Source organism: Sciurus vulgaris, assembly GCF_902686455.1.
Source record: "Sciurus vulgaris genome assembly, chromosome: 4".
NCBI classification, from domain to species: Eukaryota; Metazoa; Chordata; class Mammalia; order Rodentia; family Sciuridae; genus Sciurus; species Sciurus vulgaris.
Window position 1 is genome coordinate 17207302 of NC_136464.1, and position 14680 is coordinate 17221981.

Genomic DNA, 14680 nt, shown 5'->3' on the forward strand with positions numbered 1-14680 from the left:
GCAAATTCAGGACCAGCAGGAGTCCATCCATTCTGAAGGAACGGAGGGTGTCTTCTCCCCATGCAGGGTCCGCTATACAGTGGCAAAAGAACCTGTTCGTGCCTTAGCATTTTCAGATAAAGAGAATGAAAAATCCAAAAGAAAGAACGATTCTTTTCTAAATTTTAATTTATTATGAGCCTAAGGCTTAGAAAACTGCATTAGTTAGAACTCCCTTGGTTGTAAGGGACAGAAAGTCACTTCCAGCTATTCACAGCATTGGCTTCCTTACTGATGGTCCAGGGCTGGAGCTGGCTAGCAGACATCAAGGGTGCTATCAAGGCAATTCTTCCCACAACCATTTAAATCCTCTGCAAATGATGGTCCTCGTTGAGGGGCAAGGGGCATGTGTCCACGGGACTAGCGGACGTGCCTGTGTGCACATACGAAGGCAGTCCAAAGACCCCCTCCACATCAAGACTCTCAAATTTCTATCTTATGCCTGCCCCTTGCCCAATCACATGCCCACCAGAACCAAGTGATAGGGGCGAGTAGACCACCACCACAGTGAAGGAGGGGGGTGGCCAGCGGGGAAAGAAAAGTGGTGTAATGATAGCAGAAATGCTCCCACCAGTCAAAAGCTGCTCAGCCTGAGTGGCCCCTCTCTTCAGCCTTGGTCTTGCAATTCTTGGTTTCAGGCACTCCTTCATTTGTGGGCTCTGGCTAAAGGGGGCTGCTACCTCTCTCCAAAACACCCTTCTTTTTCAGGAGTTCCGACTGAACCAGCCTGAAGACTTCCGCAGAGGCCCTTCTGCCCTCCCAGATTCTCCTTCCATTATGAGAATTTTTTCAGATTTCCTTTTCTGCCTCCACCTGCCAAGGTCAGAGTCCTGAGAAGTGTGAACAGGATGGGGAAATACGCATCTCTCAGACCTCAAGGCCGTCCGAGTCATGCCTGATTTCTGGAGCCACGGAAAGCAGAGGATTTAGAACACGCCCCTGCCACAGGCCTTGACTTGATAAGGGACCCACATTCTGCTTGGTCTCCAGGGACCCTAGAATAGGTCGGGCCCAAGGCTGAGCTGAAGGCTTGCTTCTTCCCCGCCTTCCTCCTTTCAGCCATTCAAAAGCTTGCTGTTTTCTCCACCTGAGCACCTGGGCAACAGGTAGCTTGTGCTCTCAGAGGACAAGAGGCCTTTGCCCCACTGAACTTGGACACATGGTGACCCCCATCTCATTCGTGCCTGCTAAACAGCTGCAGTGACGCAGTTAATCGCTGCCCAGATCCACCCGCCATGCGGGCTCGGGCTGGAAAATAGATTGCATCACACCACCCGGAGCTTGCAGCAGCCTGACACTGCAGGAAGCTTCGGATGACGGGCATTGTGGATGGTTGGGTCCTCTAGGTCCTGCTCCAGGTATGATGACCAAGACACTGGCCACATCCTCACGCAGCCTGCAGGGCTCCAGTCCACAAGAAGCTCTAAGCATAGCCAGTTTCTGGACTTAACTTACTTGTCCTTGATCTCAGAGTCCCACCAGTCAATCAGGTGATGAGGCAGTGTCTCTTGATAATTGCTCTGGGTCTCCCTCAAGACAAAAATTTCTCCTCAAAATGTCAGTAGGAGGTCATGTGATACACCTGTCTAAGGCTTCAAGGTCCACCTCGGTGAGGGCACCAAGGATGAGTGATGGGAATTTATACAAGTTGGAAATCAGTAGACCCACAAAGAAATCCAGTCCCACGTTGAAGTCAGAGATGGCAAAGGGGGTGAAGGTCAGATCAAGAACGAATCCCAAGGTTTGGGGCAAATGCTGTCCATCTTTCCTGAAGTTCTACTCACAGTAGGTAACCGGTTTGGATGTGGGAAGTGGGGAAACGTACAAATAAAGAATGTGATTCTGGGCGTGCCCATATCCCATCTATCTGGCATCCAAAGGAGAGTGGACCTGGATCTCAGGAGAGGATGTGGTTGCAATGAAAATCTGAATAATTATCAAAATATGGTCAGTCTTACCTGAGGATTCCTGGGCAACTCAGCCAACTGGTTAGACCTAAATATACTTCAACATAAAATACCCCACAAGCCCTCCCATTTTAGTACCCAGTATCCCCCCAGGGACAAGTCTAAAATCCAGTAGTTTTTTCCATCTATATTATTTTAATTTTTCAAAGAAATGAGAATCTGACCTGTAAGTCAATTACAAAATAAGATAGTCAATTACAAAATAATTCCATAAACCCGAAATTATTGGTTAAATACAGTCATTTCCCATAATCAATAACCAAGTTATGGATTTCCTGCTGGGTACCATCTTAAAGAGTCCAAAGGCTTGGGAGGCTGAGGCAGGAGGACTGTGAGTTCAAAGACAGCCTCAGCAATTTAGTGAGGCCCTAACAACTCAGCAAGACCCTGTCTCTAAATAAAATATTTAAAAAGGCCTGGCTATGTGGCTCAGTGGTTAAGTGTCCCTGAGTTCAATCCCTGGTATAAAAGGAAGTCCAGAGGTCTCATCCCATTAGTCCCAAAGGACAGGCCACAGTCAGCCTCCCTGGAGCCTCCTCCACACAAGCCAGTTTGCCCTGACTGGACGCACTGGGCAGTACACTGGAATGGGTAAAGGTGGATCACCAAGTTACTGGCAAACCATGCCCAATGTCATAACCCAAAATCAAGCTTCTCCCAAACACTCTCCCCCAGCAGGTAGGGGACAGACACGTCCGTGCTCTCATGTCGACCAAGCGGAATGTGAGCACACTGTGGTCACGATGGAATCACACTCTTTCCAAACTAAATCAGCTCCAGTCTCTCGACACAGATCGTCACCACCATGGGAGGGGGGCAGCCACATGCAGAGAAGTCAACCACAGGGGCTCCTTGGCTTCAAGAAACTTCCACTCGGGCTGGAAAACCAAGTGAGCCCCAAACACAGCTAATCAGCAAGACCAGAAACGTCAAGCAGGACAAAACAGGCGCCAAAGGAACACTTTTGTTTTATTTACTGGAAAGATAAACATAGGGGAAAGCATGAGTTTAGCTCTAAGTAGATCTGTGTTAATTGAAAACAGGCTCCCACGCTTGGTAAACAGAGCAGGTGCCGAAACTCAAACAACTTTCCAAAGTGGGTTCCAATCTTATCCCTCCGCTGAGAAGACCGCAGGAGGACTCTCCTCTCCTCCAGGAAAGGAAGGGCTCGAACCCAGCGCTGGAGAGGCCTCTGCTGGGCTCCACCAAGACTACATTAGCAGAGAACCTTTCTGTCCAGCGCCTCATTAAACACTCAGCGAAACAAACCTTAGTGACTCCCCTGGCACAACAGGACCAGCACCAGGAAAGGGTGGCGAGGGTGGCAAGTGAGGCCAACATGAGGCTGTGGGCTCATCTTCAACACGGGAAGGAGGCGATGGCTCTCTGCATCGTGGGCACACTGTCCCAGAAACCTAATCCTGGTCCTAGTCCTGACCTAGCTCACATATAACAAATAACTTTGTCCAATAACAAAACACTATAAAAAATTGCTAAACTTTTTTCTGAAATTATTTGCAATTTTTAAGCAAAGGGCACAGTCAATACGTAAAATAACCACAGAAGTACTGAGTACATTCAGGGGCTAGGATACACCGAAAGCAAGCTGTTATGCTGTGAATTACCTAAACTGAATGTGTTTAATTCTGTGAAACAGCAACACATCGGCTGACTTTAAAACCTGCTACTCATTCAGGAAACAAGCATTTTCCTTGCCCACCTTGCAGGTAAAAGGCCTGAGGAGGATGCCCCGCTCAGCTGGGTGGCAATGGGTTGGGTCATTATTCTGGGGCTCACCTCTAAAGGGAACTCTGGTCTCTTGCTAATTCCCAGAAATTTATTTTGTTAAAATCATTCCGGTCATGATAAACCTCACATACCACTAAGAGTTACAAAAAGGAGAAATTTCGGCGGGAGTGGGCAAACATGGGGACACACACCTGTAATCCCAGATTCTGGGGAGGCCGAGGGAGGAGGGTCACAAGTTAGAGACCAACCTCGGCAACTTAGTGAAGTAAAAAGGGCTGGAGGTATAGCTCACCCGTAAATGAACAATCCCTAGTACCATGAAGAAAAAATGATTTTCAGGAAAATAATTTGTGGCTACATATTAAAAAAAAAAAAATCTAACTCCATTCTCCTTTACCTTTCTTCCTAATAAGTTATCCCAAGAGAATAAAAAAAAGAAAAGAGGGAGAAAGATTTATGCACAAAGAGATGATCAGCAAAGGATTATCCAGAACGGCAACAAAAGCAGATAATCTAAAGGCCGAACAATATGGCACTGATTAAGTAAATTGGGGTGTAATCATATTATGGACTGTTAGTGGTCATTAAAGAGCCTTAAGAATTTTAATGACACGGGGAAGTGCTTATTAACTACAGCAATTTTCATTTTAAATAAATACGAGGCTAGAAATATTGAGCACAATTATGAGCTCAAGTATGTTAAAAACAAATATAAATATTAATATATTCAGAAGAAAAAGCCTAGAAGGAAATCTACCAAATTATTCATAATGTAATCTGAGTAGTGAGATTATGGGCTCTTTTCCAAACTGTAACAATGAACAAAGTTTATGAATGAAGAACATCACACGGATTGAAAAATTAATTTTACCTACTCTAGAGGTAAATGTTTTAACCAAAAATCTGTCATTCTCCTGCTTAAATAGTTTCAGCTATCAGACACTGAGGATGTGAATTACAGTCAAGGATGATCCTTGGAAGATGACAAGGTGATGGAGGGGTGGAGTGTACAACAGCTACCTTCCGATACTCGAGACCAGAAGGAGCAGAACGCCAGCCCAGGAGCAAGCACTTCAGGAGCGTGATCTCGGCTCACTACAAAGGCCCCCCTCCAGTGGTCTCCACAGAAGAGAGTCTCCCCTGCTCTGGAAGCGTTCAAGAATAGCCAGCTGCCAAAAAGTGATGGGACACAGGAGGGACACAGGGGGAGAGATGGTGAGGGGCTTTAAGGCCCTGCAGATGTGGGTCTGATGCACAGGGCACACAACCAAAGTGACAGTCTCTCCTGACACAGTCCTGCCACCACCACAGGACCCCAGTCCTCAAGAATCCCACAGCTCCATGGGGCTGGGGAAATAGTTCAGTCGGTAGAGTGCTTGCCTTGTTCGATCCCCAGCACCAAAAAAAAAAAAAAAAACCCACAGCTCCTCACTAGAGCACCAGGTTACTGGGGGCCACTACTTCTGGACTCCACAATGGTCCAGAGACCACTTTAGGGTTTACATCACACGATGATTCCATTCATCACTTCTTCCCCCCAAAAGACGCTCAACCTGGTTGACTAACTCTCCATATTAGGATCTACTAACTCTACTTACAATAATAATAATATTTTCACAATGCTCACAGGCTTGCTTTATATCCTTAGACAAAATAGACAACCTCACCACAGCCCTGTCTGTGAAGTGGGAAAGTTCTGACTCAGCTGCCACCAGGAAACACACGCTGAGTGTTCTAGAAAGTCCAGCTGAGTCACAGAGAAATGGATGTTAAAAAATAAATATATAAAAACAAGGAAAGTTCACAGGGACGCAGCAGTGGGAGGAGGCAGTCCACACTTGCGGCTCTTAGGCAGTCAGGACAGGTTCACTCTCACATCACCCAAAGGGCCCTGCCCTCACCTTCCCACAAGTGCCAATGAGCCATCTGCACAGCCATAGCACCTACAGCCCAGAAAGCAAATCCCAGGCAACCTTACGTGTATCCCGGAAGCTAAGGGCCTCCTGGAGCCATGCCCACTGGCCAGGGTGGGTGAAGGCTCCCCTTGGAGCACCTGCCGGCAGCACAGGGACACCACTTGGCTCTAGAAGCCTGGTGGGTGAGAGGTGGCCGCTCAGGAGCCATCAGGTCTTTGCTTCACATCCCGACTCCATTGGGGCACGCACGCTGAACCCCACTGCACCCAGCTCCTCCTCTGCAACATCTACGAAGCCTCAGCAATGCCTGCCATGGAGGAAATGCCACGGGCCTCTTTGCCACCACCAGGGTTACCGTTTGTCGTCGATTCCGCAGTCTCTCAACGCCCAGGAGGCTTTTTTGCACACCAGAAGGAATCGCTGTCTGCAGGATCCATGACTGGACCCACGAGCCCGCTCCTGCTCCAGCCTCCCCTTGGGCAATGGTGGGCTCCAGTCACTGGCTGCTCCTCAGTGCCAACACCTGAAGCCCCTGCAAGCTCTGCTGATATTCCCCAGTGGGCTCACCTTCACCTCCCCGTGCCAGCAGCTCAACACAGCCCCCGAAGGCAGGGGTGACAGCCAGACCTGGCCGTGACTCCCCAGTGGTTAGGATCAGACGCCAGCTCCTCAGATGTCCCACCTCCGTCCACTCTTCCCCTGCCCTACCCACCCTGCGCCTCACCTGAGCTGCGAATCTCAAAGCCAACTCTTTCCTTTCCGACCTTCACATGCATTTTTCCTTCGGCCTAGAATATTCTCCCATTCTTACACCTTCTCTGGCCAACTTCAACAATCGTTCAAATACCATTTTTAACTTTTTTTATTTTTAACTGAAGCATAATGATGGTACGTGTATATGGGGTACAGTGTGACATTTCAATACATGTACACAATGGCAGGGACCAGGGCAACAGGCTTATCCATCATCTCAAATGTTTCTCCTTGATTTGTGCTGGGAACATTCAAAACCCTGTTTGTGAAAACCATTTTGAAATATGCAATTAGATCTCGTCAATCATAGTTAGCCTCTGGGGCCACAGAACATTAGAAGACCCATTAACTACCCCCTCTTAAATACCATTTTCTCACGCAGCCATCAAGGCACAAATCCCGACCAACTTCCCAGTCACAGTCAAGTCTCCCTGGTCACCCTGATGGCCTGTACTCCTTCATGACACCTGGCAGGTGCCTCCCACGTGGAGAGGGTGCCATGGCTATGCCAGCCCTAACACAGAGCCTGGCAGTCCACACCAGGCGCACTGTGTGCGCCCCACTCTGAAACAAAACAGGAGGGTCCTACGGCCTGAGCTCACTTGAAAGTGCTCAGCAGACAGCGGGCGTCTGAGGTCCTCCTTCAGTCAAACCTGCATTTCGTAAGAGCTGGCCCCTCTCCTTCAAGCATTTAAGCAATAGCAACAAAAATCTTGCAGCACCACCGTCTGCGGCTGCCTTCCCCGGGATGCGGCCTGCTTTCCCATCCCACACTTCGATGCTCATTACACAACAAAACACCCGAGTCGGAGAAATTCTAGAAATCCACCCCAAGGTGAAATTTCACATCAACTTCAAAAGGAAACCCCCAAGATAAATTGTAAAAACTTTTGAAGCCTTTTGCTGGTTTGTAAGATACATACTCTTCCAAAATACCACCACTTTTGGTCCCGAGTCTTTTTTTGCCAAGTACAAAGGAAGTTAAATGAAAAGTCTTTGTACCGCAAAGACACCGGGGGTGGTACCTGGGGAGCAGCTCCTAGCCCGCAGCTTGCCAGCCGCTGGAGGCGAGTCGACCCAACTCCCGCCCCAGCTCAGCACCAGCCAGGCCTGGCCCTCAGTGAGGGAGAGAGAAATGGAGCAAGAATTAAAAACATAAATTTCGAAATACCACGGAGCAAGAAACGGACTGGTTCTATGAGTTAGAAAATGGGACTGGGCCAGAAGAGGTTTGGGAAAGTGAAGCCAGTGGTCAATGAATTTGTAGGGAGAGGGCGTGGCTCCCGGTGTGAATGCTCTTTTTTTGGACAGCCCGCCCATCAAGACGTCATCCCTGGGGAGCAATTTCCTCTCTCTCCCCTGAACAGGGATCCGCAGTCGCCAGGTTACAACAATCAGGATGCCAGCTTCAGCTGCAGGAACTAAAAGGCGCGGGGTTTTGTTTCTTAATTTAGATATTGTTGAGGGGGCTGGGGACACAGCTCAGGGGGTACAGTGCTTGCCTAGCATACGTGAGGCCCTGGTCCCGTCCCCACGTCTGCCAGATAAGCAGACTGCTCTCTGGCTGAGAGCACCTGTTGTCCACATCAATTTTTTTACAGTGTGGTAGCCCATGTATCACCTGAAAAAAAACCGATCAGACTAAAATATTCCAACAAAATGCTTTGAATTCCCATGAGAATTCTGCCCTAAACAGGTGCTGGAGAAAGTTATTTTGTTAGCAATCTGTGAGGGCTGTAGCCCTGAACACTTCCCTATTTTCAAAAAGAAACATTAGAATCATGAAACAACTTGGCCCAAAAGTTACAATAAATCCAAATTTCAGAGAATTTAGGAAGCAACACTTAGACCATTATTTTGAAACATCTCTGGCAAATTACCGCAATGTGACATAAAACCCAGTGATGTGACACAAAACCCAGCGTGTGAGGAAAAGCACTGTGTCTGGAGAAGGCACAGCCATTTGTGACTGAATCTCAACACCAACCAGACCTGAAACTGCGCGGACTCCCGCCGACCGAGCCACGCTTCAGAGGGCAACCTTCATAAACAGAGACACTCTGTACCCGCCCAGGTAGGCTGGATTTTAGTTGACAACCTGCCCTATGTCAAGTGAAAAGGTAATTATATAAATTTGTGGTCCCAAGGAAAATGGATCCCCGATCCCAAAGTTTACAGGTGAGCAGAAGGATGAAGAAGTGAAGTTGATGTCCCCAGTCGATGTCCCCACCTGGCTTTCCCATCTCCCTCTAACTCCCCTTGCCCAGAAACCCCTCCTTGTAGCCCCTCAGTGAAGACTGCACAAACACTCAGGACAGGGCTGACTCTTGGGGCCTAAGTCACCTTTCACTGCCACAAAAAGCATTACACATCTCCCAAGCTGGTCTTCTTTGTCCAAACTTATGGCTTTTCTCCTCTCTCCAGCGTCCAGCATCTGCCCTCCTCCACCAGTGCATACCCCTACACAATGGCTGGTTCCAGGTCCCCAAGGGCACAGCAGGAAGCATGCAAGATCCTGTAACTGTTGCCAGCTGTGGCTCCTTTGGACAAAGGTCCCCATCTCAAAGGTGATGTGTGCTCCAAAGCGGTTGCTATGGTAAACGTGCCCTTCATTAAACAGCAGAGGAAAAGAGTCTTCACTCTGCTACCCTTGCCAAAATCCACACTGGCTCTGGAAAAATTGTTCGGCCATCCCCTCCAGATCGTTAATTTCCACACGAGAAAACAAGGCTCTGAGGACCTGAGCTGCAGCAACCGTTACGGGACAGGGGAGACCAGCGGGATGGGGAGGGGCGGGGACAATCAGCTCTCGCCAAGTAGACAACTCCCGTTGCCCTCCACACGTCCCATGGACCTGTGACACACCACTAGGGGCCATGTCCCCTCTGAACCACTCCTAGGACCTGATCTCCTTTCCACAGTCAAAGACGAAAGGCCTCCAGGAGATTTTAAAGATAAGGTCCTTTCTCTAAAGTTAAAATAGGTGGGACAGTTCCAGTGAGCATTTCTGAAAGCAGAGAAATAAATTTCAAAGCCTGGCCCCACAGAGGGAGACCCAGGGATGCAGAAGAAGTGAAGCTGTTGGCTTCTCACCTGACCTGTAACTCCAGGGATGTCCCACGTGTCAATCTCTGTACCTTAATTTTTTTTTTTAACACAGTATTCAATTTCCCAGGAGAAACCTACATCAGTACCCCAAGCCACCAACTTCTTTACACCTCTGTCACTGTCCTGGCTAATGATCCAATTACAGGGCCAGGCATGGAGAGGTGCTTTCCCTCTCCCTGAAGGGACCATGTCACAAGATCCTGCAATGGGAGCAGAGAACTGAATTGGGTTCTCACTCTGGCTCCTAGCTCGGTGTGTGACGTTGGGCAGTTCACTTAAGGCATCTCTGGCCTCAGTTTCCTTTTCTGAGATCAGGCAGGACCTAAAATGATCGAGGTCACCTCCAGTCCTGAAATCGTGATATTCTAGGAGCATCCGTGATTGTGGAGTTGGAGGAGGAGGAAGAAGCTGGCAAGGGTCAGCCTTCTTCCTGCATGCCGCATTTATACCATGAGGCCCTGGCACTTTCACAGACCATGATTCCAAATGCTGTTTTACAAAAACTGTTGCACACATACAACACTGGTATAACTCATTAAACATACTCAAGCACAGCAAGCCGCAAAATAAGGAGGCAGAGGGCCTACAATTTGCACAATGCATGGTAAGATTTTTCTACTCACAAAAATTATTTTGCAATTTTTAGAAATTACAAGAAATAGAGAGGCAGAATATAGTAATGAGTAATATTTCATGATGCTTTAATAAAAAATACATGAATTGTTTCATGCTTTGCATAACTCTACCTGTCGTGGATTCATTACAAAAATACGTCTTTCATTAATTATTTCAAAAGCATGAAGTCCAGCTCATGATATAAATACATAGAAGGGAATAGATATTCTAATAAGGCTGCACTATCTTCTCAAGAGGTTAATTTATAAACTTTCAGAGCCGACAAAATTCTAAGAAAGTGCATTAAAAATACATGTAGACACACACTGTATGTTGCAGTCTCTTAGTACTAAAAACAAGTGTTCTCCGTGTCAAACCCACACGCTTTCCAAGTCATGAACATACAAATTAAATTTAATTTTAGCCTAAATTCATTTCTGCTCAAGGGTCACCATCAGCCAGCCAGACGAAACTTCCTAATGCTAGTACAGAATGTTACTTTCCTACAAATGGCAAGATAAATTGTGGGGCCGTGGGGATTGGGAAGCCTCAAGCCCAGGGTTCCCTTTCCTAATCCTCTCTTACCTACCCTGGCTCCCCACTTGAATTGTTTTAGATTACTGACACCAATTTTGAGTTTACCCAACTGTGGTGGTTAATTCTAACCCAATGCATGAAAAAAAGGTAGGGAAAAGACTCAGAAATTTTTCGGGTAGGTTATGATCAATAAAAGCCATCACCAAAACTAAGCACTTCATAAATTTAAACCATAGCCAAGAATATTTAAAAAAATAATAATAATAATAATAACTTTAAAGAAAAGAACTGACAAACAAGGCCTGTTTCCACCAAAAGAGACTTTTTTTCTTCTTTGTCCCCTAGTAATGGAGACAACTGTCTTTGGGGGCTTACTTACAACAATGTGTGCTGGTGACGGTGAGCGGGCATCCTTGAGAGCCTGTCTGCTCTGGAGACTCCCTGCCTGGACATCAAGCAGTGGCCATTTCATCTGGAGATACTGGAAAACCAGAAACCAAGAATTAAACAAAGAAATACAAAAAGTTCACCCGAGAAATAACTGTCCCATAGGTCAGAAACCGAAAAAAATTTTAAAAGCATGCAAATCACAACAAAAGAAATCACATGCAATACCAGGAAGTTCTTTCCTAGAGTTCAAAGTTCATTAATGCTACAAGCAACTAGAGTTTCTCTGCAGTCAAACTACATGGTGGCTTTGGATAAAATGGGTCCATTGATATACCTTAATGGGGGGGGGGGGGGGCGGGGGGAGGAAAGAAAAATGGGAACACAGAGCTATCCCAGAAGAAGAAAGCAAAGACAAATCTCAAGCCAGAAATGTCCTAGGACATTTCAATTCCAAATCTACTCTTTCAGTGACCTTCATCTTTCTTTCAAATGCCACCATCCTTCAATTTAAAGAAAAGCCAAGTACATATGTACAACTGCCCTTTATGTAGTAGAAGCTGCTTACGTAAGGGTAACACAGAGTTCCTCAGCCAATTCAAAAGCTTATAAAACAAAAATATTTCCCAGCAACAGATGCACACCCAGGGCACAATGCAATTGGCACACTCATTTCAACAGACATGCACAGGAATACCAGAGATAAAAATGGAGATCCCTCACTGTCCCCCTTCTCTTCTCGTCCTCCTCCCTGCCTTTTTGTAAACTGTGAAATGAATAAATGCACTGTACGACCAAACACTTTCTGGCCAAAGTGACACATCAGCTGTCAGGGGGACCTGAGTGATCAAGTGACCCAACTCATGGTTTTGTTTTACAGTAAGGGAGACTGAGGTGAGGTGGCTTGCCTGGTTCTGGAGATACTGAGCCTGTGTGTAAAAAATTCCCAGGAACTTGACTTGTTGGTAACAAGTTTCACGCAGGAAAACTTCAGACCCCCAAAGAAACTTAGACACAGTGCTTGTAATTATGGACATCAATACCAACCTTTAAGGTTCCAAAGGCCAACTCATCAGTATAAGGAGCAACCTTCAACATTTCACAGACCCAAAGCAAAATAAGGAGCTCGTTTTAATATTCGTTGCGCAGAAATTTTATTCAAGGAACACTGGTGTCCAGCCTCATTCTAAGGATTATGGGAGCTTATCTCGCCTGAGGGAGACGCAGCTACATGGTTGAGTCAAGGGGAGCACGGGGAGCCGCGCAGGCACCACCAAGAGGGGTGACAAAATTTCTGAGAAAAGACTTGGGAAGGCTGCACAGAGTGGACCTTGATAAGTTGGAGGTTTCAAAAGAAAGAAAAGGGACAGCAAAGAACAGTCCAGAAAGAAGGGTCTGCACAAACCCTACGAAACAGAAGGGCCAAAATTATCCACAAGCCAATCAAACATTCTTCAGAGACACAAATGAAAACCGAACCCAGTAATTCCTGGTGCTGGAAGATTCTAGACCTGAGTTACCTGCATAAATGCTGCATCTTCTGCTGAGAAGTTACCTGCATAAATGCTGCATCTTCTGCTGGTAAGGGAACTGGCTCTGTGGGTGACTCACTCGAGCCCTTGCTCTAAAACCCCCACACAGGTCTCCAGTGTTCACCCATAAGGGGCTAACCTGTCTGAGATGGTGGAGTGGGTGGAGGTCGCCCTGGACACTGAGGACTTGGAGGACCCCAGGCCCCAGACAACAAATCCCAGCAGAACCCTCCCAGTTGTCCTTACAATCCAACCATTTCCACATACCGGTGTCTTTGGAACCAGTATCACCAGAGGAGAGAACCACTGAAGCAAATGTTCCCAAGGTCCTTCAGTCTGTACCGGAGCCAGAGGGCTCTGGGAATCCACTGTGCCCTGTCTCACCCCAACTGCTTCCCATTCACACTTGCCACATAAACACACAGACTGCACTGGTCAAAACCACCCGATAGAGTCATTTCCTTGAGGGCTACCAAAATGGACACCCGCCAACACTCACCTCTCCATCTCACAAAAACCCATGAACTAAAATGCCAAGCCGAGTGGACACACCTACACCCACACCTCCTGCTGCTCTCCTCAGGGAGGGTGAGGTGAACAAGCTTCACGGTCTGCCATCTGCAAAACTGATTAGATTGCATTCTAATACAGGTGCCATAGAATAAGGAAATTCAGGCTTGGTTTAAGGTGACAAACCCACCCCGAAGACCCCACCCAGGAACTGTCATACCCATAATGCAATATTAACGCGGAGACTTACAATTCTTATTTTACATAAAAGCTTCATTGTGTGCCATATCCAATCTCCATAGGCTACCTGCACCACATATTTTTATGAGCCTGCATTTCAGCGCTCTGAGCCTACAACACACATAATTTTCAATTATGTTAGGGCAGCCCAGGATCACTGCCTATATAACATTACTGGTTGGAGGAAATGAGACTCGGCCCTGCTGCCCAGAGAGAGCTAACTGAATCCAGATGGTGGAGGAAGACGGCCCTGGTCCCGCCGACTTGCAGGGACTCCACAATGACAGCCCCAAACTCTCCTTCCTGGTGCAATTTGATGCCACAGAGCAGCTGGGCACCCACAAATCCCTGATCGTCCCTTGAATCTGAACTGGCATTCGGGCTGATGTGGCTCCTTGTGGGGCAGCTTTGGAGTACAACAGGAGTCTTTAGAGGAAGTTATTAACCTGCTCCAAAAGCAATGGGTTCCCCAGGTTCCTTCATCTGCTACAATTGGTCCTTATTAATGGGGAAAATAAATAAATAAAGGGAAGAAAAAGGAAATTAGGTACTATTACAGCCTAGAGGAAAATCTTTTCCTTCCTGGAGACATTAAACAGCAGGAAATTCTATTCTGCTGGGTCCTAGACGAAGACCTGGAAGAGGAGGCATCTCAGATTTACAAAAGGACTGGAACGTTCGGCCACATTTTCCCCACAGCACGACTTCACTTTTACATCCTTTTGGGGAAGGGGGAAAAGTTCCCACCATCCCACTAGGAAAACAAGACCGGCTCCAGCGCTCTTCCTCCTAGGCCGCTCAACGTGGAAATTACGAATTGCCTACAAAAACATGAAGCTTTTCAACAAACGGCAATCAAACGGGGCTGTGGGAATTCCGACACTGAAAACTGTTGAAATGGAGTCTGCTCGGCTTTCATTTCATTTAAAAAAAGAAAAGGGGGGGAGGGAAAAAAGGGCCATCCTGGCTTAAGCATTTCATCCTTTGTTTCATAATAATGTTCTGATCGCGGCCCATGAGGGTTTTCCCCCAAATCATATTTTATGACATGTCTCAGGGAGCTTAAGCTAAGCTTTGGACCTGTGGGCAAAGTCTCGAAACATCTACAACACCAAGGGCCTGACCAGAATCAAAGCAGCTGAAAAGCCTGTTAAATCGTCAGCAAAAAGACAAAGGTGAGCGTCTGACTTCTTCCCCGTCACCTCCCCCAGTAAAAGGGAAAGCGAAGGCAGAGGAGACCGTCCGGGCGGAGGCTCACTCAGGGAACAGGTTAGCAGCCACCCGCGCCTCCTTGGGCCACTGGCCCAGCCCACTCCCACAGGCACAT

At 47.2% G+C, this 14680-nt stretch overlaps 1 protein-coding gene across 1 annotated transcript in view; it reads right to left on the minus strand.

Annotated features, from left to right (window-relative positions):
- Positions 1-14680, minus strand: part of TCF7L2 (transcription factor 7 like 2) — a gene marked incomplete at its 5' end in the record, with an annotated part of 181670 nt that overhangs the window by 97972 nt on the left and 69018 nt on the right. Inside the window, 1 exon segment of the mRNA XM_079137515.1 lies at positions 11064-11165. Coding sequence (XP_078993641.1) covers positions 11064-11165 — 102 coding nt within the window.